At 36.4% G+C, this 25,867-nt stretch overlaps 1 protein-coding gene, 1 non-coding gene and 1 pseudogene across 6 annotated transcripts in view; all 3 read left to right on the top strand.

Moving 5' to 3' along the window:
• LOC129243851 (cartilage oligomeric matrix protein-like) overlaps nucleotides 1–25,867 on the top strand; it is a 93,885-nt gene that overhangs the window by 28,436 nt on the left and 39,582 nt on the right. For all 5 annotated transcript variants that reach the window (XM_054881227.1, XM_054881225.1, XM_054881224.1 and 2 more), the window contains exons 2-6: nucleotides 6,238–6,503; nucleotides 6,646–6,712; nucleotides 13,251–13,566; nucleotides 13,743–13,875; nucleotides 14,678–14,806. In XM_054881227.1, coding sequence (XP_054737202.1) covers nucleotides 6,425–6,503; nucleotides 6,646–6,712; nucleotides 13,251–13,566; nucleotides 13,743–13,875; nucleotides 14,678–14,806 — 724 coding nt within the window. In that variant the 5' untranslated portion in view covers nucleotides 6,238–6,424. The remainder of the gene's footprint in view (nucleotides 1–6,237; nucleotides 6,504–6,645; nucleotides 6,713–13,250; nucleotides 13,567–13,742; nucleotides 13,876–14,677; nucleotides 14,807–25,867) is intronic.
• LOC129246643 (U2 spliceosomal RNA) lies at nucleotides 9,511–9,695 on the top strand (annotated as a pseudogene).
• On the top strand, nucleotides 9,951–10,145 carry LOC129246644 (U2 spliceosomal RNA). Its single transcript, XR_008582509.1, has one exon. It is a non-coding gene; the product is annotated as a U2 spliceosomal RNA (small nuclear RNA).

The following is a 25,867-nucleotide window of genomic DNA, read 5'->3' as shown; positions in this document are numbered from 1 at the left end:
ATTTTTGTTAAGTTGAGTGGAAACAGAAGACTTAAGTAACAAACACGAACTTATTTGTGCTTTGTGATAAATAAGTTGTAGAGTAAAAATGAGTCCGTATAGAACCAAAAGCCTTTTCCAGGTCTACAGCGAATCCAACTGTATTTGTAAAATTGTATTTTGTAGCAGTCGGTTTTAAAAATAGCAAACTCACTTAGACCAGGTAGGTCCATTGTGGTACCACTGTGTAACATTGGAACCTGAGTATTTATTTATCACGGAAGCACCGGATAAAAGAAGTCTTCTACTGTTTCTTGCTCTTCCTCGTCTTTGTACGCGAAAATATTCCTAAGCTAAAAGAGTGCCTACCTAACAGGCTAGAGGTTAAGCAATTCTCCAGACCTTTTCTTATCTATTTGCGGCCAAATTAGCCTGGTTGTAACACACGTACTTTCATCTCTCCGTGACCTATTGGTCTCCTCGAGAATACTATTTTGTATCCTTAATTTGCAAGTTGCCATAGGAATCCCAATATTAGCTCTGTTTTCATGCAGTTGAAAATTAGTAACTTAAACTTATCGACCTTACAATTTCCTTCAATATATCTAAGTCCCGGAACCATATAAAGCTGACCTTGAAGATGGTGTTAATATCATTATAGCTGGGCAATCTTTGATCTTAGTATAACTAACTGCCTCCATTGATTTGGAGACTTCTACTAATCCGAAACAGTAATTAAAGAAGATTCTTAATCAGAAAAAGTGCAGCTATGGTCGGAACTAGAACAAATCGAAAAAATTAAAACAAATCGAACTAGAACAAATCGAAAAAACTGACAAAGGGCGCGCGCTTTTGAAAAAAAATCTTCGTAAAATCGGCTCTATTTCGCTAGTTTCTTAGTGTAAAAAATAGGTTAATGGGCTGTAAAAGCTATAATGTTCGGAATTCCCTCATGAAAATTTCACAGTATATTCTTAAGATACTGTACTTTCGAAATATCGAAAAAACAAAAAGTCGATTTTGGAAATTTCCAGACCACCGGGTCCCCTTGAGGTACATAGTTACCTCCTTTATGGCCAAAACTTTTGCCTGGTAGACGCTACAGTAGCCCGGAAGTCGGACAGATAATTCCAGTCCTAATTCTTTAGAAAAACTTTCTTAGCCTACTTTATTTTTTAGCTTGGATACATCCGTGTACAAATTTATTTCCCCTCGCCTCCATGGTCTTTGAGTTTGCTACTCTCTTCTTGAGGGGATGATAGTTTTGAAGAGCTAGTTGATGGTGGGTTTAGGGAAAGAGTAGTTGATTTCTTGATTATAACTGCTCATAGTATTTTTTCGTCCAGGTGGGCCCTACTCTCTGGGCAACCATCACTACCTACCTACCTACCTGCTCATAGTATAGAAGTGAAGAAGCGTGGCCATCAAGTCTGACCACTGAAGTGGCGGCCACGTGTTTTCCTACCAGATTTAAAGCAGTTAAGTTGACTAGCACCACGAGTGCTTTTTTTTTTGGGTAGTTTTTACAGCGCCGGTGAAGCTTAGAAACATAGTTCTTTGGACGTTGCTCAGCAGTTTTATATAACTTGCTCTTATTGTAAATAAATCATCAGACAATTAAAGCGAAGCACTTTGGAAATACCAAGAATGGAATACTTAAAGTTGATACCGAGATCAGATTCAGAGAGGTCAAATCTGCTTTTGGTAGCTTTAAAAAGTTCTAATACTCTGAAAATTAGCAGCGCTCACAAAATTTCGAATTCTGCGAAATTTGAAAGGAACGGCTCCTCACACGAAGCGTACTATATTCCAACGCTATTGAGAAAGTAAATAGAAAATAATTGGGCATATAACCGTCAGTCGTCAAACAATGTTAATAAACTTAGAATGGCATTGTACTAAGACCACCAAGGTGTCCGCTGCAGGAAAAATCTGAAGGAACTTCAAGGGAACTGTTTAGAAGTGTGAAGATGGTTTTGTGGTAATCAGACGAAACAGAAAAAAGGTTTATTACTTTACAGTTTTTCGTTTATTGTTACTTTCGTATTGTAAAAGCTCAGAAGTCCTAGGAGATATGTTAACAAACTGACGTAATCTATAAAGCATAAGTTTGAATTGGCTTCAAATGCTCGTTGGTTTTTGTAATTTTTTTCCATTGTGCGCATTTTCTCGAAACAGAAAAAGAAATGCAAAGCATTCGTTATATGAAATAACAGCCGCAATACGTGCAGGGAATAAAATGATCAAAAATCAACGAGAATTTTCATCTATTTGGCGTTTTTTATATCAAAAATTGATTATAAAACTGCAACCTAAGTTCTTTTTTAAATCTGACGAAAAAGTTTGAAATATTAATAGAAACTTGTTGGGTTTTTATGAAAATTGCACAAAGTTGTAAACCCTATTTATGTGATAATCGTTGTGAAATGAACTCCATTGATATAAAAATCTACTAAAATAAAAAAAAAAAATTAAAAATAGGTAGAGAAGGTCAAAATATCGTGTATTTATTATTTTTGCCAGAAACATACCTATAATGTAAAAATAATCAGCAAGAGATATGAAAAAAATCGTTCTTAATGGCTTAGCATAAAAAGGAAAATATAAATAGATGAAAGCGCTTCTGAGATATTTTGGCTAAGCTTCCTCATCAATTTGTGTTGTGCGTTTTGCTGATGTTCCTAGAGGAAGACACCTACGCGCGTTATGCCGACTCGTAGATGAAATCTTAATTATGATAATAGTTGCCATAGCAGAATTTCATTTAGTGGATTGCCATTGCGTGCCGAGAGGCGATGGCTATTAGAACAAAATTTTGCTATCATTTGATGTCTCACATCCACAGCGAACTTGATGCGCGGGGCAACCGATTGGTTGTCACGCTCTAAGTCATTAAAACTACCAAAACAGTACACAAAAGAAATTCAAAATGGAGCACCAATTATTTGTTGTACCTAATTATATGGACATATTTGTCGTCAATTTAGTTCTAAAATTCCTTATAGTCATTTATTTAATTTTTAATTTATTTTAAGCTTCCATTGCGAACTGAATATTTGTAAGCGCAAAAATAGCACAAATACAAGGATTAAAGAGAGAATGTTATCCTTAGCTATAAGATCAAAGTTGCCTAGGTTATGAACAATGCCACAAATATGTAAAGTTTTTATTAGGGTGGTCCTTTAAAAATGGAAAATGTGAGCATAAGATATGTGCCTAAAGAGAAACAAAGAATTTTTTTCACAATTTATACCAGAAAAAAGATTAAAAATATTGTGCAGTGGAAATCCAATCCATAAGTACAAAATATACAGGGTCCGGCACTCGAAGTGTAACCAATAAAAAAAGCCATACATATAGTTTGAAAAATTACTTTTATTCAATTAAAAGTAAAAAATGTGTGAAAATAATACAAAATTAAGAATCAATTTATTTCGAGACTGGTGAATCTTTACTCTTCAAAAAGTCCAAAGAGAATAATCCAACGGATTCGCGTCTGGTGAATTTGAGAGCCATTGTGTGGACGTTATAAAGTTCGGAACGTTGTTTTTTAGCCATTCTTGGTTCACTCGAACTTTGTGAGACGGTGCCGAGTCCTGTTGAAACGTCCATGATCTGCCACCGAAATGTTTGTCTGCCCACGGCTTCAAAGCAACGTCCAGAATACTTTCTCGATAATATTTCGCATTTGCCTTGACACCAGGCTCGATGAAAACGATTGGTGAGTGTCCATCTGCGGTTACAGCTGCCCAAACCATTACCTGTGGCGGGTGCTGCCTCCTAGTGGCCAGTCGATGACTTAAATTCTTGTATGAATGGTCGGTCAAATAAACTATATCGTTTTGGGAGTTTACGAATTGCTCAGTTTGAATCGAAAAATTTACTCGTCAGAAAACACAATGTTCGGAAATTTACCGCTTTCGGCCAAGCGAAACAACTCCTTCGCTCTTTCAAGTCTGACTTGTTGCTGCTTTGGTGTGAGATCATGCGCGAATTGGATCTTGTAAGACTTGACTTTGAGATCATTTTTCTGTATGCGGCGGTTGCTATGGTCAGATATTTTCAGTTCTCTCGCCATTTGATTGGCACTTCGTCGGGGACTTCGCTCAAGTTTTTTAATTTTTTTATTTTATTATTTTAGGTCCAAGTTGTTACAAAAAGGAAATAGACAAGTGTAAGCATGGGCCTATTTATAAATTTTTTGCTTGGAAAGGAAACTGAAACTGATCTAATGTGCAAATTATAGAAACAGATCACTGGTAGTTACTTCCATCACATCTTCTGCTAGTCGCATTTTCACCTATGAAATGACATTAGTCACATTTAGCATAAATCTATATTTGCTATTGCTGACGTCTGAATCCTTATGGAGGTAGAATTTTTCCATAAGGCTAACAAAAGCGATTAGCAATCTTCTACCAAGCTGGTTAGTCTGTGCGTTCTTTCTCTATATACGAGCGAAATATGTTGTATAAACACATCAACCAACAATGTAAAAATTGAGAGCCATCACTTGTAGAACACAAATGGAGGGCGTTCAGTGTTTTGCTGACTACGAATCGTAGATGGTTTTATGAGAAGTTTTTTCATATCAGTAGTTCATTCGAAGGTCTGTCGGCGCGACATTTATTTTATTAGGATACATTTTTTATTCTACTAGGTTTACTTTTTCTATCTGATCAAGTAAACTTTCTCCGTCCTCATTTCATTTCATTCAATTCAAGGCTTTAGCGTGTACGAAATCTGTGAAAATTTAGCGCTACGCAAGTTTCGGAAATCGTAAAACTCAAAAAAAAAAAACAGAATACAGTCTCTACAGCCTATAACGTAATTGGCGAAGGGTATAAATATGCACTGATAATTTTATCTGGCTTAAAAAATATGTAAAAATTGTGCACTTTTAACTTTTAAGACCGGTTTTAGAATCTTGAATTTGTAGAGGCTGTATTTATTTTTATATAGGAAAATAAATGGGTACTCCTTGCAGGTTTTAATTTTTTTAAGGATTACCCTATATGTATTTGTGCTGGTTTTTGCCTCAACTTTCTGGCAGTTCAGTGTACTTTTCGTGTTTTTTGTTTTTTATTAAAAAATACGTGCACTTTTATTTTTCTAAATCTTGGTAGTGACACTTAATAAATTTTGTAAGACTTTGTACAAAAAATTGCAATTTTTCGTTATGTAGAAAAAATTCATGGGAACACCGTTAAAAATTACAATAAATTTTTTTTTTAAAGACCACCCTAATGCACATGCATGCATTATCTACTATTCCTGTTGTTTGCACCAATTTTCTGCCAGTTTGCAGCCAGCAATGATTTTTTTCTGATTAAAAAAGAAATATTAAATTTATGTATTTTTATTTTTCGAAACCTTGGTAGACGCATTTAGGACTTGTTTTCGGCGGGCTTTATTTTTTATATATGGCAAAAAAATGCGTACCTCGCGCTAATTTAAATGTTTCCTTTTTTGTAGGTACTACCCCAATGCACTTACTACAAATACGCCTGCTGTTGTTTGCCTCAATTTTCCGCCAGTTCACTGTCTGCAATGATTTTTAGTGTTTGTTTTTTCAGCAATTCATTGACTTGTTGATGTTAATTTTGTGGCTACATACTTTTGTTGTTCTCGTTACCATCTTCTAGCAATGTAATATATGTTTGCTTTGCTGGTCGTGCGCAACTCAGTTATGGCAACAGCAACATTTGCTGGCTGAATTTGGTTGCATTTGCCGGTTTGTCAGTTTGCCACATTCCACACTTTGACATTTCTGCTCCACTAGCTCTATGGACACCTCGCTGGACGTGATGTGATGCACACACCTCCACAGCCCCTCCCCCACGTATGGAGTGTTCATGTTTTTCTTTTTGTGTTTTTATTTTTTTATCAACGCAGCTGTCAACGCATAAATGATAATAAATTTGAGTGCCTGTCTTAGCAATTTGGCTACTGTATAATTACTTGCGATGGCACTAACTTGCAGCCTAACAACATATCGCTGGGGCAACTGGCCGCGAGTGAACAAGAATTAAAATAAATACGGCACAAAAAATGTTGACTTAAAAATTTGTAAAAATTTGTACATATTTGCTTATTGGTATTTACTTATGCTAAATGTGTAGGTATGTAAAGCGTAGTTGTAAATAAAAGTTGATAACTTCGTCTGTTAAATCTGTTCAACCTCAGCTGTATTGACATTTTTTGCAATTCGTAATGCTCATTTCATTTGGTCTCTGTTTGATTTGTAAATTTTTGCAGCGGATGAATATTCGATAAGTTGCTGATAAAAATTGTTGTGATCACACACACATACATGCACATGAAAACATTGAGAAACTACGACAACATCTACAGTAAATCTGATAATATTATTTGAGGTCTGGGCAGAGCTTTTAAGAGCTCCAACAACAATTACTACATTCAAATTTAAATTGAGGATCAAACGATGTATTGGCTTCATCTGTTTGTTTTGGCTGCAGCAGCGTTGTGGATTGGTGATGTTTCATCACTATCAATCGATCCAGGTGAGTACAAAGTTAACAGAAGTTGTTTTTTTTTTTTTTTTAATATATAAAGAAAAAATGTATTTACCTTCCTCATCAATATTGGCACTACAAAATTCCATTGAATATTAATTCATGAATCATTTCGATTTCTTTATTTTAGTTGCCTCAGCTGAGCTGGAACAATACATCAAAAAGGGAGATTGTGTGATTTCAATGCGGCACATTCGGTAAGTGACTTATGATGTTGAATTTTACTCAATAGTAATTGAAATATTTTAAATAAAAGTACAATTTGTTGTTTGATGGTTAAACCGATTCTGAGCTCACGAAATTAAAATACGAAAACTAAATAATTTTAGATAAAAATAAGAATATAAAATTATAACGTCGTGGCATTATTGCAGTTTCCAAATTTTTGAGTGAAGTGAAATCGATAATATATATATATATATATATATATAATTGGCGCGTATACCCTTATTGGGTGTTTGGCCGAGCTCCTCCTCCTATTTTTGGCGTGCGTCTTGATGTTGCTCCGCAAATGGAAGGACCTACAGTTTTAAGCCGATATGATATACGAGGAGATATGTTCTATAAGGAGCTTTTTCATGGCAGAAATGCACTCGGAGGGTTGCCATTGCCTGTCGAGGGGCGACTGCTATTAGAAAAAAAAAAAATTTTTTTAACTTTGGTGTTTCACCGATATTCGAACCTACGTTCTCTCTCTTAATTCCGAATGGTATTCACGCACCACCCCATTCGGCTACGGCGGCCGAATAAATCGCTTATAAAATGGCTACTTGTGCACTGCGACCTAAAAAGATATATTGTACAGCCATGTAGCCTAGTCAAACAGTTTTAGGCTATTAATAAATCCTAAAACTGCTGTAAGGTTAATTTCTACTAGGAGATTTGGATCAATCATCCCACTCCTCAGGTAATTTAGTCTGAGCCGAGCCACTGCTAGGCAGTCGCATAGAACATTTTGTTTTGTTTCTTGTGCTTCTTTACAGAGTCTACAAGAATCATTTTCTACGGCGGCCGCCTTAGCCGAATGGTTGGTGCGTTACTACCATTCGGAATTTACGGAGAAAACGAAGGTTCGAATATCGGTGAAACACCAAAATTAAGAAAAACATTTTTCTAATAGCGGTCGCCCCTCGGCAGGCAATGGCAAACCTCCGAGTGTATTTCTGCCATGAAAAAGCTCCTCATAAAAATATCTGTAGTTCGGAGTCGGCTTGAAACTGTAGGTCCTTCCATTTGTGGAACAACATAAAGACGCACACCACAAATAGGAGGAGGAGCTCGGCCAAACACCCAAAAAGGGTGTACACGCCAATTATATATACATATATATAATAGTTGAGTTTACAATGTCCTGCTAGCATTTCAGTGTAGAGTTTTATGTCTTTTCTGCTGAGGTTAAGGACTGCCTCTACCTTTATATACTCTGGATCAATGAGTCTTTTCGATTGCCGCATGCCTATTTGGCTCTCCAGTACTCGATTAAGCCTTGTTGTTCCCGCTTACGTAAAAGGGCACTTTTGAAGCTAAACGGTTCAGGCAAGTTTTCACCAGAGTCACAAAGATTCTTGGTGCTAGAGTTCTGAAGATTTTAAAATATTTCCAGGCCAACCTTGATTGAAATGAGAAGCTATCTAGCGATTTTGGAGCTGCTTGACTGTCAGAGAGAATGTTGATATTGACACACTGCAAGAACAGGTTTCCATTTAGCTTCAATTGAAATTTCTTTCTTTTTTAAAAGACAAACCTATGAAGCATTAATACCATTTTTTGGCTGCACCTGTTCTGTTTTCAATTTGTTTTTTAAAATTCATCTCGAGAGTTATTTCCACTCCTAAGTAAGTATATCAAGACACAGAGCGTATTTCTTCCTTACTATAACACCACTTCTCCTCTTTGCTAAGTTTCCCACCTTTTCTGAACACCATTATTTACGACTTTGAGCGGTTTACTTCAAGATTCCACAGCTTGCATTAGTTTTCAAGGTTATTAATCATCACTTGTGGTTTGCCTGGGTGATCCGGTAACAAAATGATATCATCCGCATACATTGGAAGTCTAATATTTTTCCCTTGTATGTTTAATCCTCCTTCTAAGCTTTCATGTAAGTCGTTTATGTAAAGAGCAAATAGTATTGACGACAATAGACATTCCTGTTTGACACCTGACTTTGTTTTGAATATATCTGAAATTTCTGACCCATTCACTAGTTTGGTGGCAAGACTAATACGGTGCTGTTTATATATCAAGACGTTTCTTGATACTCTATCAAATGCCGCTTTAAAGTCGACAAAATACGCGTAAACTTTCTTCTTTTCTTCGAATTTTAAATGGACAATAGCGGCTAAATTGAATATATTGTCGACTGTAGAGTAATTCTTTTTGAAGCCGGCTTGATATTCGTTGAAGATACTGTTCCTTTCAGTCTAAGAAGTTATTCTTTTGTTAATTATGCCCATCATAACTTTAGCAATGCAGTTCATAAATGAAATTCCTCTGTAGTTTCCTACCAGGGTAGGATCCCCTTTTTTGAAGATCGGAAAAAATAAGCTCGTTCTAAAAGCCTCGTCTACTTTGCATTTTTCGTAAAGATTTGTGTAAGTACTTGCCATAGCCGCAATGAAAGTATCGGGAGCATTTTTTACGAACTCGTAAGGAATTCTATCAATCTCTGGAGCTTTGTTTAATTCAACTTTTTGAAGTGAAAACTTCTTTAGAATCGTTGGGAGTGATTTGAGGAAAAGTGAAACGAAAAAGCGACCCTCTTGGCTATATTATATGTTGATATAAACGTAGCGACGAACTAAATAAAAATAACTTTTATTTTTTCTTGTGATTCGAACCAAGGATTTTAAATCGGAAGCTCACATTGCTAGTCGCTCGGCTACCGCGCCATGCTGTCGGCGCAGGCCTAAAAGTTATTTAGTTACGAAGCGTTATATTATATGTTGATATAAATAATTTTTGTGAGCGTGTAATTCTCAAAAGGTTTATTAGAAAATCTATTGACTAGATAGTGTGGTATCTGTTCTTGTCAGCTTAACATCTGATAGATCCTCCGTCGGAGGACAACAAGTGTTAAACTGATTTTTGGAAATGGGCGGAGTGTTTTAAGGGCTTGCTCCACCTCTGCCACGGGTTGGCCCGGTATTGCAGTACCGCCGGGATTTCGGCCCAAATTATTGAATAAATACGAGAAGAAATATACTAATACATTTAGCTTTGGTGGGAAGAGACATAAATTTTTATATGAATACAAGTAGACGAAAATGGATTTTTTTTTTTTTTTGAAATTTGCATTGTAGGACATTTCTGATTATTTATTGAAAACAGTTTTTTGGCTTTTCTATTTTTGGTTTAGATACTGAAAGTCAGTTTAAGTGAATCGGTATAAATATTTCGTACATTAATTTTTGTGAGCGTGTAATTCTCAAAAGGTTTATTAGAAAATCTATTGACTAGGTAGTGTTGGTATCTGTTCTTATCAGCTTAACATCTGATAGATCCTCCATTGGAGGACAACAAATGTTAAACTAATTTTTGGAAATGGGCGGAGTGTTTTAAGGGCTTGCTCCACCTCTGCCACGGGTTGGCCCGGTATTGCAGTACCGCCGGGATTTCGGCCCAAATTATTGAATAAATACAAGAAGAAATATACTAATACATTTAGCTTTGGTGGGAAGAGACATAAATTTTTATATGAATACAAGTAGACGAAAATGGAAGAAATTTGTAAGTCTGTTTCTTCGGTCCGTTTGGGTATTTTTTTTGACAACATCGAAACCAAAGCATTTGTATCATACTTTAGCTATCATAAGCCACTCGTATCATTTGTTGAAATTGAAAACATTGAGGATGAATAATAATAAAATGAAGAAAATAAAATATGAACTTTATAGCAATATTATAATGAACCTATAATTATCCCGCCCCTAATGCTGCTTTCGTCTCATTCTCTCTCAGTTTGTTTTACGGAAGGTTTCACTTCTATCCCGTCTAACCGTTAGACTGGTATTTTTTTTAGCACAGGTCTAACTTCGTCTGGTGAAAAAACTGCCTCAAGCAGATCGTCAGAGTGGAAGCTATGTGCATTAGGGTGTCCGTTATTTACCAATTTGATTATTTTTCTGGCGACGCCCCCTAAACTTTTAGTTTTCCTTCTATGAAAAATTATCAGATCAAAATCAGCTCTTAATATTCAGAATAAACCTTGCCCCAAACACGATATATTTCCCAAATAAATTACAAGGGATTTTGCTACTTTTTGAAATAAACTTTTTTTTTTCTCTAGTATGCTAATTTACAGCTATGAAAAACACATATTCTGATGGCAATTTTAACTCTCTACAAAAAAGATCTTTCTAAAATGTTTCGATAAATTGACTCCTTTAAAAGTTAATCGAAGTTAAAGTTGAACTGTGTGTGTAAACCTCATGCGTTGATATGGCGGAACTTATTTCCAAAGCTTCACCCTTTATCTTCTTAACAAATTTCCACCAGCTAGCGCTATCTTTAATCTTGTTAATATTTTCTATAACCCTGTTATACCATTCTTTTCTATTCCTTTTACATACTTCTTTAAAATATTTATTTGCTTTTAAGTACAACAATTTATTTGTTTCATTATAGCTTTCTGTATGATTTATAGCGAAAAAATTTATGAACTAAAATTAATTGTTTAAGGGTATTGCTATTTTTATGTTCATAGCATGAATAGTTCAAGAAAATTTCATACTAGCTTAGTTCAAAAACCAGTACTGAGAGAACTGTTTTGGTAATTTTTTTGTTTTTATTTGTCCCATGTTTTTGAGCATTCAATTTGTTACTCAATCACTTAATTCTAAAGTTTATGCAACATTTACAGAAAAATTATTGTTTTTCCTTATACAATTAATTAATTAAATTTATATGTAAAGAAACTTTTTCATGGCCTTATCGATATTGAACGCTGTTCCATTGGGAGAAAGATTACGCTTCTTCAAGATCAAAACACCACCAATAGAGAATTTTTGCGTATTTTCTGTGTTCATACGCATGACTTTAGTTTTTTGGATATTGAACGTCAGACCGGCTTTCTCAGCTGCTTCTTACACTGCTTGGATCTTCCTGACATGCCAAAGTAGTTGTGGGGCAGTATACAGATGACGTTTGCATAGTCCAGATTTGCTAAGCGCACTTGCAGTCCCTAAGTAATGTTCCCTTCAGATGATGTGGCGTTCTCTATGACGGCGTCCGATACGATGTTAAACGGTAGTGGCGAGAGAACACACCCAGCTATACAGCTAAAAGCCTTTCATTTTATCACCCCGAAGTTTCTCATGCATTATCCGACTAATGCAAACATTTTGAAGTGCCTCGATTACTTGAATCAATTTCGATGGTTTATTAGGGAAGGTAAAGTAGAGTACTCCACTCAACCGACTGTTGAACGATAACTCGGAGAGTAGTGATGTGGTTGATGCATGAACAGTTTGCTGTGAAGCCCGTCTGACTTCTAGTCAATACCGAAGAAAGCCTTTTGTTTATGATTTGCGCGATTATTTTGTTAATCCCCCTCCAGTTTTTGCGTGCAGTGATATTTAGGGCTCTGCATAATCACACCTTCTTTTAATTCTAAAACTCAAGGGTGTGTTATGCTCGCACTGATCACGGGATCTGCTTTCAACAATTCAGGCGAGATGTTGTCTTGCCCAGGACCTTTCTTGTTCTTAAGAGAAGTTACGGCTGCAACAACTTCACAGTTGCTTGGGCAATCCGTTGAAATGTCTATCAATTGATGTCTCATACCCACCCTATGTTAGTCGGCTACAGCGTGTTACACTATATTTACCAACAATATTGTCTGTAAGAGTCGAAAATCAAATTTAATTCGGGATATATTTGTAGAGCATTGTAATCCTTATCGACCCTACAAACTTAGTATATTTCGAAATGACCCAATTGAAAAAGAAATTTGGGGTTAAAATGTTATACATTGAAACCTTTTATTAGAAAAAGCCTTTTCTATCAAACAAAAAAAAATAGTTATTAGTTAAGAGTAGACTTGCCGTCCACCTTCACCTGAACTCCGGCGATTGAAAAAGAAACAAAAAATTGAAACGACGGACTTGAAATTTTTAAACTCTTTTGAAGTACCAGTGTGGCACTCCCCAAGTAGCTCTAAAACGACATTTTGACACCATTTTCAGACCTCCAACGAGCAGATATCTACAGTCAGCCAGAGCTGTTGATGTAATTTAGGTTGATGGGATTTAGGTTGATGGGATTTAGGTTGGAACACAGCCGTAGGGGCACTCAGTGACCTAAATCGTCTAGCTGCCAAGCCCGGACATTTACAGAGAACACAATTACAATTACTGTTGAGCACACAACCTTTTTCTCTGAAAGGTTCCCACAGCTTCTGTAATGGCAATTAAATGGTGAACGTAGCTTGTTTGCGTGTCTGCCGATCGTCCAATGACAGGTAAACACAGCTACGAGCTTGTAAGTTGAAATATTTTAAGTTTAGCTAGATTTTTCTGAATCATGCCAACCTGTTCGTGAAACGTTATTTCCAAAAAAATGTACACACACATGCACACAAATCTACAAATTTCCACTTTTCACAAAATCGTTTTTTTTTTGTTAATTTTCTTTGGTACTTACTTCATAAGTTGTTTTTAAAAATTCTTATCTATGTATGTATGTATGTTCACTTTTTAACGTTGCACTTTTCTTCACTCGCCCTCTAACTTCCAGTCCTCGACGCAAATTACACATCTCCATTGAGGCCCTCTTCATGATTGATTTTCCCACGCTGAAGCATAAATTCTCATTTTTTCTGGATCGGCGCGAGCAACGTGTAACATTGGATATTAGCGCCAGTGGCATCATTGAATCCTTGCAATTTGCGATTCCGAATATAAATGAGACGAGTACGATTCGCTCGATGGCGCTGCACTTCCACAAAAATCGCATTGCTTTGCTGGTGGACTGCAAGGAGAGTGCCGCACATGAGCTGGATATGAATTTGTCGAAATTGTATATACAAATGGATGATCCGGTGATTAAATTGGTGAGTTGATTGGAAAGTGAAATGGGGAGCGAATAATGTATGAAAATAAAAATAAAACATAAATGTATGTATATACATGTGCGATGCGCTCAAAATATGCTAAAAAGTATGAACTTATTTGTTTGTATGTATATATGGATGTACGTATGAAACTGCACTCATTTCATTTTCTACAGTTCCGCGAGCGCAAATACCCGCTACACTTTGATGGCAATGTAGAGAGTGCATTGCAGCGCGCCAATTGTCAGAAAGGTTTGAATCGACGAGGCAATAGGCGCATACTGAAGACTAAAGTCACTACTGAGAGAGGTGTGTAAAAATATATAAGTGTATGGAATATTGGTGAAGTAAAAAGTTCTGACAGATTTTTCGCTAAATTATGGTCTTTGATGATCCATATCTAGTGATGTATACAACGCATCGGGTCATGACGAAAAGCGATTTAAAGGTGATATTATGTTTCAGGAAAAGTTCCTGGATATTTTTGAGTTTCCTGAAGGGAGTTGAGAGTTATTGCGTTCTCAGATGAAGGTAGAAAAAATAAACTTCGATACATTTTTCAATACCACTACGAAGGTCAGTAGTCGTTGAAGGCCAATCGAAACAGCCAATTCGGGCCTCTACTGTTAAAAACTGGCTACACTGAAGCAAGAGGTCGACCAGAAGTGGTCAGAATGGTCAAAGAGGGGGGTATTGTGTTCCAGCAAATCAATGCTCACATTTTTAACGACACGCCAGAAGCTCTGAGAACTTGTATGGAGTATTTTATCCCATCCTCATTTGCAAAACTTTCTTGCTGGCACATTTTGCTTAGCACAAAAAAAAAACGATTGTGGAAATGTTGGAAAGATTTTATAAAAAATAGAACGAGGACCTCTTCAATTGTGGAACTATGACGCTAATAGCGAAATGGCCAAACTTTTCGGAACAAAACGGCGCATGTTTCATCTAAATCGCATAATCTCAGGCATATTAGTTTCATCATCGAATTAATGTGAAAAAATGGTCAGAACTTTTTACTTGACCTAAAATGTTTGAAAAAATAATTGAATGATTTTGAAACACTAATCAATTTTTTATACTTTTTTGTGTATTTGTATACGTTTTTTAGAGAAAAATAAGAAGCGCGATGTTCGCAACTTTTACAACTCAGATAGCTATGAACGATTTACACAACGACAACTACCGTTAGATTTCGAACAACGCGGTGATATACCGATGATGCATGGCGATTGTGAAGGTATGCGTCTAGAATTTTTAATTAATTAATTTATTTATTTGTTTCAAAAAAGTCAATAAACTACAAAGGTTCTTACTGACTAAAACGATAACTTAGAATTAATTACAGAAAAAATAAAATATAATAAAATTTAATTATTAAGGAAACACAGTTTTGGGTAAAAAAATTAAGCCAAATCGAATTCGATATCTCGTTGAGTGAATGCACTAATGGGGCATTTCTTGAGTAGTTTGTACTGCGAGTCTTGAGGTAAAAAAAAATTACGCGCTACGCCCTGCGACAAAACCCTGGCACATTTACACTAGTTTGAACAATGTTGGTTTGTTAATTCTCATTATTTATGCCCAAAAGTACAGCTCATCAAAAATCCTATTTATTACAAAAATTTTTTTAAATTTCGCAAATTTTTAACAAAAAAATTTTAAAATTTTATAAAAAACAAAATCGAAAAACACCACAAATTTTTAACAAGAAATCATACAAATCCAGTTTTAAAATTTTATACAAAAAAATTGAAAAACTCCACAAAGTCTTAACAAAAAATCATATAAATCCAGTTTTAAAATTGTACGAACAAAAATTGAAAAATTCCACAAATTTTTAACAAAAATACATATAAATCCAGTTTTAAAATTTTATACAAAAAAATTGAAAAGTTTCACAAATTTTTAACAAGAAATCATATAAATCCAGTTTTAAAATTGTATAAACAAATACCAAAATTTCACAAATTTTTAACGAAAAATCAAAAAATCCAGTTTTAAAATTTTACAAAAAAAATTTTTTTAATTTCACAAATTTTTAACAAAAACAAATTCAATTCTAAAATTTTATAAAAACAAAAAAATTTGAAAAACCCCACAAGCCTTTCAACCCAATTCTTTGGTTTTTAATTTGGATTTCAGGAAAAAATTTTAGTACGCAGTTTTAAAGCTTATTCAATTTTAGTCCAACAAAGTGCAAGTTTGCAGTTGCTGAACAACTTCGTTCATTTTTTATAATTTTTCCCCTTTGAAGGTGTTGCGCATTTTCTTCATATAAACAATGAATGCACGACTTTTTTTGTATCAACCGTGGAAATTTTTGTGAAATATTTGCAGATTTTGTATAAAACTTAAAAACTGGATTTCTAAGGTTTTTATTAAATACTGAGAGAGTTATGTATAAGTTGTCAAAAAAGCCTTGCGGTCCGGAAGGCCTGTCGTCAAAAATTGCGATAAAATCGTTGAATTGATCAAAAGAGACCGGCATAGTAGCAGCCGTAGCATCGGCCAAGAGCTGGGCATGAGTCATCAAACCGTTATAAACCATTTGAAGAAGCTTGGATTCAAAAAGAAGCTCGATGTATGGGTGCCACACGACTTGACGCAAAAAACATTTTTGCCCGTATCGATGCATGCGAATCGCTTCTGAATCGCAACAAAATCTACCCGTTTTTGAAGCGGATGGTGACTGGCGATGAAAAGTGGGTCACTTACGACAACGTGAAGCGCAAACGGTCGTGGTCGAAAAGCGGTGAAGCTGCCCAGACGGTGGCCAAGCCTGGATTGACGGCCAGGAAGGTTCTTCTGTGTGTTTGGTGGGATTGGATCCACTATGAGCTGCTTCCCTATGGCCAAACGCTCAATTCGGACCTGTACGGCCAACAACTGGACCGCTTGAATGCAGCACTCATGCAGAAGAGGCCATCTTTGATCAACAGAGGCCGAATTGTCTTCCATCAGGACAACGCCAGGCCACACACATCTTTGGTGACGCGCCAGAAGCTCCGGGAGCTCGGATGGGTGATTCTTTTGCATCCACCGTATAGTTCGGATCTCGCACCAAGTGATTACCACCTATTTCTGTCCATGGCGAACGAGCTTGGTAGTCGGAAGTTGTCCACAAGAGAGTCCTGTGAAAATTGGCTCTCCGAGTTTTTTGACAATAGGGAAGCGAGCTTCTATAAGAAAACTGCTGTCATCCTATGTCGCGCGCTGTATGTAAATAGACGAATATATTTTAATATCTACATACATATATACGCAGATCTTCCTTTCTAATTTTTTCCGTATTTATTTAGAATTTTTGTTATAAGTTATGGTATCCATTTATTGATTGTATGTATTAGAGGCAGCGAGGTAAATCTTAGCTTAATTTCTAGTTTATTTCTGGTTTCTTTGTCATTATGATTCACTTCCTGTATTTTCGCTTTCTACCTCTCCAACTCTGCATCAATTTGTCTCAGCTCATTTGCATATCTGGAGTGCAGCTCGCATTCTTCTTTAAAACTGTCAATTCATTTAACAGACAAAGCCCACACTCGCTTTTGATGTACACTGAAAGAAATTTAAATTTACGCGCAATTGACTGGGATAGCAAAATTATTATTAATTAATAAAAATAATAAAATTTTGAAAAGGATATTAAAAAGCATTAAAAGATGCTTGAAAAAAAGAAAACTTGCAATCTATTCACTCTGTCATGCATACTGTGAGGCCGGATGCATCGGATACTATCTCGCTCTACCTTGGAAGCAGATGATTTAGTTACTCTGATTATAGGAGAGTTCGTTCAAATATTAAATAATGTAATTTGCGCTTAGTAGTCTGGCTATGTCGACAGGAAAAAATTATATAGCGGGGCTGATCTCTCTTAAGCCAAACTAATCCTGCTTGTGACACTATAAGTTAGCCAGCATCTGCTCAGTTCTTACTCCCTCATTTAATGGCATACATCTAAAGCTATCGAAAGAGATGAAATTTCTGAAATCTATTCTCTCCTAGAGAAAGAATCTCGAAGAGTGGTAAAAAGAACGCACAGCACATAACTCCTAGTACCGCAAATCATACATACTTGCATTAGATGTGTGCCAGAGTAATAAGCCCTTTTTTCACTTATGACTCAATGAACTAGGAAAGTATAGACATTTAGCTTTGCCTCAAAAAATTTTCTAAGACTTAATGTGTCTAAGGCTTATCGGCTGCATATGATAGACTAAATTCAGTATGCATCTCAAACAGAACGGAGTTGGAGTATAGAAGCTCTGGCTATTAGTTAACAAACACCGACTTTGGCCACAATTTTGGCATCCACTTCACTGGAAGAATTGAGACGGAATCTCATTCCGTTCTTAACGAAGATGAAATTCTACTTTTTCTAGGCGGTAGAAAATTAACATTACAAGATAGTTCACTGCTCTTTATCCAGAAACTATCATACAGACTTTCAAACTGTGGCAGATTTCTTCAAACTGAGATTTGTGAATTTGACATTATGGACCGTGAACCGATCCTTCAATGTTCACCTTCTTTTGAGACAGTTAAACTGCTATCAAGGCTTTAAGGTCGGCAATGTCTAAGTGGGAATATGTCCCAGAATGTCAAAAATCCCCACATACTCTTCTAGAGCATACTTTTGGAAATAATATACATTAAGTCTTGCGCAAAGTGGGGTTTGAGATGTGGAGTTGAATATGGATCACTCAGCAGTTTCTATTTGATTAAATCGCAATTGAATGAATTCATTTACTTATTCAAAGTTAGGCTGGGTTAGCTTAAAATGGTTGTCCAAGAAGTGGGCATACTTGGACGAAGAAATCGAATTCATCCTTTGTGATAGCATTGTGAAGGAAGTAAGGTGGAGGTAGGTCGATAGGACGAAAGGAGAGGGCAGAGAGAGGTGGGTGTTAGGTGGTTATGAGGATGAGTTTAGTATATTTGGATTATACCCGATGACTATGCTGCGGTTGCGTTAACCACTTTATGCTGCTGATGAAGTTCATTCGATTTTTTAATGTGAAGGACTGCTATATCAGCAGGCGTAGCAAAGAAGTAAGAGCCAATACGCCTAAATCTTAGCCCCGCGAGAGTAGGGTAGGTACTGAGATGATTCCATATCATCCTCTATACAGCTGATGTAAAATGGACTCAAGGTAATTCCAAGTCTCACAGCATACATGCCTCGCGGATAGTGTCCGATTTGGACACTACGAAAAATGAGAGCTGAGATTTTGACAACCTCAGCAGATCGCTCGAGCACCCCCGATCCACACGGGGCCACAAGGGTTTCGAAACCCTACAAATCTGTGTACTCCCGCAGTGGTCGCTAAGTTGGCGCGAAGCGAATCTTTCAAGGAGCTGATCGGTGGTGGTCAAGGTGATTCCAATCCTTTCCCTTCGCGGGGAAATCACCTCACATGTCCCTTGTCTGGCCAGCTCATCCACCTCACAGTTTACCGTAATCACGCTGTGACCAGGAATTCAGATGAGCCTTATGTAGTATTTGACACACGACTTTTAGGAGGTGACTTGTCTTAGATAGGCTATTAGTGGTAGTGCAATTTACTGGTAGTGCAAAAGTCCCAACCCTGATAATTAGACCCTAACCCTCACCGTTGAGATGGGGATAAAAGTCTACGCACAAAGCAGTTCCAAGCAGAAATACTGTGATTCATTTTTGGCAAGAATAATTAAGCCAGCATGGCTCCATAGCTCTCGCCATTCACCGTAACGGCGGCTCCTTCCACAATTAGAAAGAAATAAGGGCGTTCTATGTGCTTCGCCAACTTATTTATTTTTTTCAAAGTAAATTTACCCAATTTGGAAGCGTTGTTCTGACGTTAAACGATTCATGATGACTTTTTAAATCTTAATGACAGAAATGTAAACACAGATTACCATTTTCAGCCGTCAAACAATAGTCCCCGATATTGCTAATTTTCATGCAGCCAAAATAAACACCCGATACATTGAATTAAAGATACAATTTTCTATTTTCCAACAAAAACAATTTTTGTCTGTGTGGATACTGCAAATTTAAAAAAAGAGGCGTTTGAAAATATTTCTTATTTACAGTGAAACCTCACTTGGATGGACACTCACCGTTAGTCAGCCTTATTCCGTCTAAGGGATGTGTCCACTCAAGAGAGTGTAACTTATTCTGATATAAACAACTCGGTATAGGAAAAAATGTCCGATGAAGGGAATTGTCCGGCAAATAGAGGTGTCCGTTAGGAGAGATTGCACTGTCGTGTATTTTTAAATAATCCTTTTTTCTAAAAAATTTAAAAAGAGACGTATAAAATATAAACTTTAATTACCTTTCCAGTGGCCTTTCAATTTTGTAACGATTAATTAGTTTTCGAGTTATTTTTTTTACCCTTGACTTTTCACATCTCCCTTATTTTTCTCCTGTATAGTATTTAAATGAGCCTAATTAACTCTATCAAGTTTTATATTTAGTTTCTGAATACCTTAGCGGGACCTTTTCTATACTTGTTATGAGATAGGACTTTACCCGTATGATCCTCCATCGGTTAGATCAAGTTAAGTACACTTAGGTCGGCTTAAAGAGCTGTAACCTCTGCAGGTAAAAAATACGTTAAAGAAGAAGCCTATCTATGTATATCCATTCGGTATTTTTTCCTTTGCAATCCACAACTGACTTATTAGAAGAATATTAAACACATTTTTCTCACAGGGCCCAGCTTCGAGATACACGCTGAAATTTACATACTGACTACAAGGTTAAAAGGTAGCTCCACATAAACAGCAAGAAAACACACTTGAGGCAAGCATAAAAAGCAAAAAATTAATACCCACTACAATTAACTTCTTCCATTACACTTTTTTAAGGCAGTTTTCTGTGTACTTCCATACATAAGTCCTTCGCTACATTGGTTAACGTTAGTTACCAGCCTTTATAGTCCTAACTATCAACTATAAGAGTAGTGCCACCTGCATACCTTGTGCAGTTTATGAACACACCATTCATTTTAAAAGTGAAAGTATAGAACTAAGGCAGGGTTCGTAATATTTCCAATAGATATTCCTTCGGTAGTATTACCATCGATACTTACATAAGCATAACTTTTTGTCGTCTGTTCCCATAGATTGAAGAATAGCGTTCTCATAATCGATGAAGCAGAGGAGTATAACTTTTTAAGGATATCTGGCGTTCTGAACTATAATCTGAATGCATAGCAAGGCCTCGAGGGTTCCCAGTTCATCTCTCAAACCGATTTGAGAGTTGCTTTGCGCATTGCTTTTCTCCACTTTGGTTTCTTCGATTCTTACGAACTGGTGGATATAATTGAAGGATAACTAAGCGACCAATTGAAATGAATCATTGCTTGTTTTTCTCAGTATTCGTCCCTTTGCTATTTGAACTAAATATTATATGTTTGGACAAAAATTAAATTTGTAATAGGAAATTAAGAAAAGCTCTGCCTTTCCAAAAACTGTTTGTTTTCAAAACTTAAAAAAAATTAAAAAACATAGTTACCTAAAGTGTTTCTTAGTTCACAGTTAAGTTCAAATGAACTAGCATAGACAACTGCAAATTATGGTGGCAAATACATATATTTTGCTATTCTGTTGCCATGGTAATTTGCTTAATTGCGTATTTAACAGTTCCCTCGCTAAATTGAGGGCGAAAAAGTCCGCTTTGAATAAATTCCTTGCATATGGCAAAAAGTAAATAAATATGGAATTGAAGAGAAAATTGGTTTAAAATTTTTATTTAGTTAAAGTTTTTTTAATATTTAGTTAATTTTTTTTTATTTCTTATTTATTTTATTGTGTTTTTTTAAGAATTGATTTGTACAAAGTAGCTTTTATTGTGAAAAAATTCAATATTTTTTAAATAATACAAGCAAATATTAGGCTACGAAATATTACCATTTTTTATTCAATAACTTCACTGGAATTTCTCTTTGCTGAATTTTGGGCACCACTTTTTTGATTGATATTTAACAGATAAGATCAATGGATATTTTTCTATTAAATAGCGCAGTGCAAATTTCAACATATTTTCTCATTTATGAAAAAACGAAACTTTTTAAAGTACCGTTGTACGTTGTAACAGACGTTAGACAAAGAAATATAGAATACATAGCCAACGTATTTGTTACTCTAGAACTCTTTTGAATTAAGAGATCACTTTTTTAAACTCCTGTCACCTGTGGCTGGCACTGGAAACTGAAGGGTTAAGTGAACCCAGAAAACCCTGAATTGAAATTTAAAGCTTTTCTGGCATTATCAGTTACAGGCTAGAATTCGGATTCTCATTTCCATTAACGTATTTGCAATGAATTTCAGATGTTCTTAAGCAAACCACTGCCATGACCCCGGTTACGTGAGTCTCACAGGTGATGGTTTCAAATTGGCACAAAGTCGGTTAACGGTATTTGCCACACCTTCTGAATTTTCTTTACCTTGTCCCCTATGACATGGCAGCCGAAGTTACTCTTACAATTTTGCTTCGCATGGCCAAAGTGGGCAATCTGTCATCCTTGAGTATAGGTGCAGTAGGCCGCCGTAGTCGAATGGGTTGGTGCGTGACTACCATTCGGAATTCACAGAGAAAACGTTGGTTCGAATCTCAGTGAAACACCAAAATAAAAATTAAGAAAGAACATTTTTCTAATAGCGGTCGACCCTCGGCAGGCAATGGCAAACCTCCGAGTGCATTTTTGCCATGAAAAAGCTCCCCATAAAAATATTATATCTGACGTTCGGAGTCGGCTTGAAACTGTAGGTCCCTTCATTTGTGGGCCAAACACCCAGAAAGGGGGTACGCGCCAATAATATATATATAAATAATATTTTTTTTTTTTTTTATTAAATTCTCTGATCCCTAAAGTTCTACGCTTCGCTTTACGTATTTATAACGCCACTTCCTCAATATGATATGACTGAACTTGCCACTAATAGGATTGAACGAGTTCAGTAAATATTTCTTAGATTCGCTTTTCGCGCTTTAAACTTTAGTGAACACATACCGTCATATGCGTCTCGTCTATTGCTTATAAACTCTAAATCTTTTGAAAATCGTAGACCTATCCTAGCCTTTCTTTCGTTTACTCCTAAAAGCGTCAGTGAACCAAACCAGGGCATTATTAGAACGAATCAGATTTAATACTGCCCAAGGTCATCGGACACTGCTTTATGGGAACACATGGAAAATGTAAGGGGTTTCGCTCAAAAGACATCTGTCATTGATTTTTTTAAAGTAGCTGCTGAAACGAGGAGAAGGTGCAGAGCGTTAAACACTACCTCTGCCACTGCACCGGTCTTGCTTGAATGCGATTTCGCTGCATAAACTTCTACTTTTTGGTTGTCTAGCAGACTTGAAATCGGCAGCCATCCATAGTATTTTATCGTTTATCCCAAAAACGAAGTGATTTCACTCCATTAGGAATTAAAGCGGGAGCTTAAGCCTATACTAGTGGCATCACAATAGAGTTCCCGGCCTAAGTGTGCCAGGAAAGTGGCAACCAACGTAACTTGCTGTTTTCCAACGCCCTCTGTAACTTACTTCCCTTCTGTGTGAATAACAGGAGAACTAATTACTCATCTACTGCTCCCAACACTCGATTGATTCGTGAATTTAATGATCTTACTCAAACTGTATTCGTGGACTTTTCTGTTTTAATGACAGCATTTTTCAATCTTCTCAATCTTCGCCACTATTTTGAGAAATTGGTCGTTTTTGAAATTATTGCATCTAATTAGTTTTACGTAAGTTATTTTGTGCTATTCGTAGCCTTTAAGATTGGAGAATTGCTTGCTCTAAATAAATAATTCGGCCGCCGTAGCCGAATGAGTTGGTGTGTGACTGCCATTCGCGAGTGCATAGACTCGAATCTTTGTGCATGAACATAAAATAATCGAAACAGTTTTTTCTAATAGCAGCCGCCTCTCGCCAAGCAATGACAAATCTCCGAGTATAATTCTGCCATGAAGAAGCTCCTCATAAAAAAGATTTGCCATTCAGAGTCGACTTAAAACTGAAGGTCCCTCCAATTGTGGAACAACATCAAGACGCACCCCACAATTAGGAGGAGTAGCCCGGTCAAACACCCAACAGAAGTTTATTGTTTATTTACAATATTTATTACAGAATTATGCGAGATTATAACAAAAATCCTGCTATACTTAGTTATTCGTTTCCTTCTTCAAAAAATTTTTAAAAAACATTGTTTTAAGGCTTTCTAAAACTGAATCTGAATTCGCATATCTTCTATGTCAGCTAAATTTGGATTCGCCCATGGCAGTCTCCCACCGTTTGACCGGGTAGCAAAGCAAAGGGTCATATATTGCTGCACTTCGAATGCCAATGCAATCAACTGCTGTTATGCGTACTTGGGTGTCACTTGGTTGTCAGTGTCATTCGGCCGAGAACAAAGATTGCGCACATTAGCAATTGCAGTGTACAAAATAGTGCAAAATATATGTCATTTGCTTTTTTGTTGTTATTAACTTTTTTATTGTTTTGCTATTTTTTCTGCTGAGCTGCTGCTGCTGCTGTTACCTTGTGTGTCTGAATCAGCCCACATGCAGTTGCGCATGCGCAGCAGCTCACAACAGCGAATACCAGTATTCCTACAGCAATAAACGCCTTAAATGTCTGCAACGGCATTGGTAGTTTTGCAAACTTGTAATTTTTAGCGCACACACACACACCCTGCCTTTTCTCGCCAGCGCTAGCGCCTTTTGCCTGTTACCCGTCTTCATAATTTCTATATGTACTAGGGATGTCAACACCGAAAATCTCGGGATTCTCGAGGTTTGTGATTTCTTACAAAGCATCTGTAATGAGGATAGAAAAATCCTTGTTTATAAAAAAAGCAACGTTGATTTTAAATGTTTAGCAAATAGAGACATGCTGAGCGTTTTGTTGCTCTGCTATAAAAAGTTGCACTGACATATTTGATTTTCTATTTTAATATAAATGAATATGTAGTAGAGTATATTAATTTACATTTATGCCGCTTAACTTGTACGGAACTGAAAAATATATGGAGTTCTTTCAGCCACAAAATATGCACTTGTTCACTTTGCAGTTTTTTGCATCGATCATTTTTTGACCCACCTGAAGTTAGTTACTCTATCAGATATGTGAACGCTAGAAGTATAATATATTTAAACGCTTATAAATTAAACCATTTCCTTTTGTTTTATTCATCATCATTAGCATTACAGTCTTGTGCAGACCATTGCTTCCACAACTACGGTTCTCCACTCCGATCGATTCTCTACTACTCCTTTCCAGTTTGTGATACCCATTTTCTGCAGGTCGGCTGTGACCTCATCTACCCAGCGTTTGTTTGGTCTCCCTCGACATCTCCGTCCAATTGGATGTCTATGGAACGCTATATTGGCAGCTCTCCATTTGGTCATTCGGTACATGTGCCCCAGCCATCTGATTCGTTGACTTTTTATAAAGCGTATTGCGTTTCCATTACGTATCAATGTGTCTAGCTCATGATTGTATCTTATCCGATACGTTCCGTCATCTCGCCGGGAAGGACCATATATTGTTCGCAGTATCTTTCTTTCAAACCTTAGTATTTGGTCCATGTCTTTTGTTTTAAGTACCCATACCTCACTGCTGTATGTTAGTATGGGTCTTATAAGCGCTTTATACATTGCCATCTTTTGATCTCTTGATAGCAATCGGGACTTGAATAATTTTATGTGAGCAAAGAATGCTTTATTTGCCGCACTTACTCGGTCATTTATTGCCACGGAAGTGTCAGAATTACTGCTGATGAAAAAACCTAAGTATTTAAATTTGTCGACCTTCTGTATGCATTCACCATCTATTTCAATGTGTGCATCTTCACTCGGTTTCTTTGCGAAGTGCATATATTTCGTTTTATCTATGTTTACCCGTAGACCCACTTCTAAAGCTGTGTTTTTCAATCGCATATAAATTTTCTTAAGCTCATGTTCATTCTGTGCAATCACGACAATGTCATCGGCATAAGCTAACACTTGCGAGCTGCAAATAAAAATCGAATTGCCACATTTCAGTTTGCATACTACCTCATGTAGTAATAAATTAAAAATTGTCGCTAATAGTGAATCGCCTTGTTTTACACCTGATGAAATGCTGAATTCGTTGGTAACATCTCCATTTATCATAACCTTTGCATTAGTGTTTGATAGTGTCATCTGAATTAGTTTTATAATTTTTACCGGTATACCTTGTTTAAGCATTATGTCGTTCAGACAGTTTCTATTGATGCTGTCGAAAGCTTGCTTAAAATCAATGAACAGACAGTGCAGATTTAGT

Source organism: Anastrepha obliqua, chromosome 4 (genome assembly GCF_027943255.1).
Source record: "Anastrepha obliqua isolate idAnaObli1 chromosome 4, idAnaObli1_1.0, whole genome shotgun sequence".
Classification (NCBI taxonomy): domain Eukaryota; kingdom Metazoa; phylum Arthropoda; class Insecta; order Diptera; family Tephritidae; genus Anastrepha; species Anastrepha obliqua.
The sequence above is the reverse complement of the archived record's forward strand: the minus strand, read 5'-3'. Positions and strand labels throughout refer to the sequence as shown.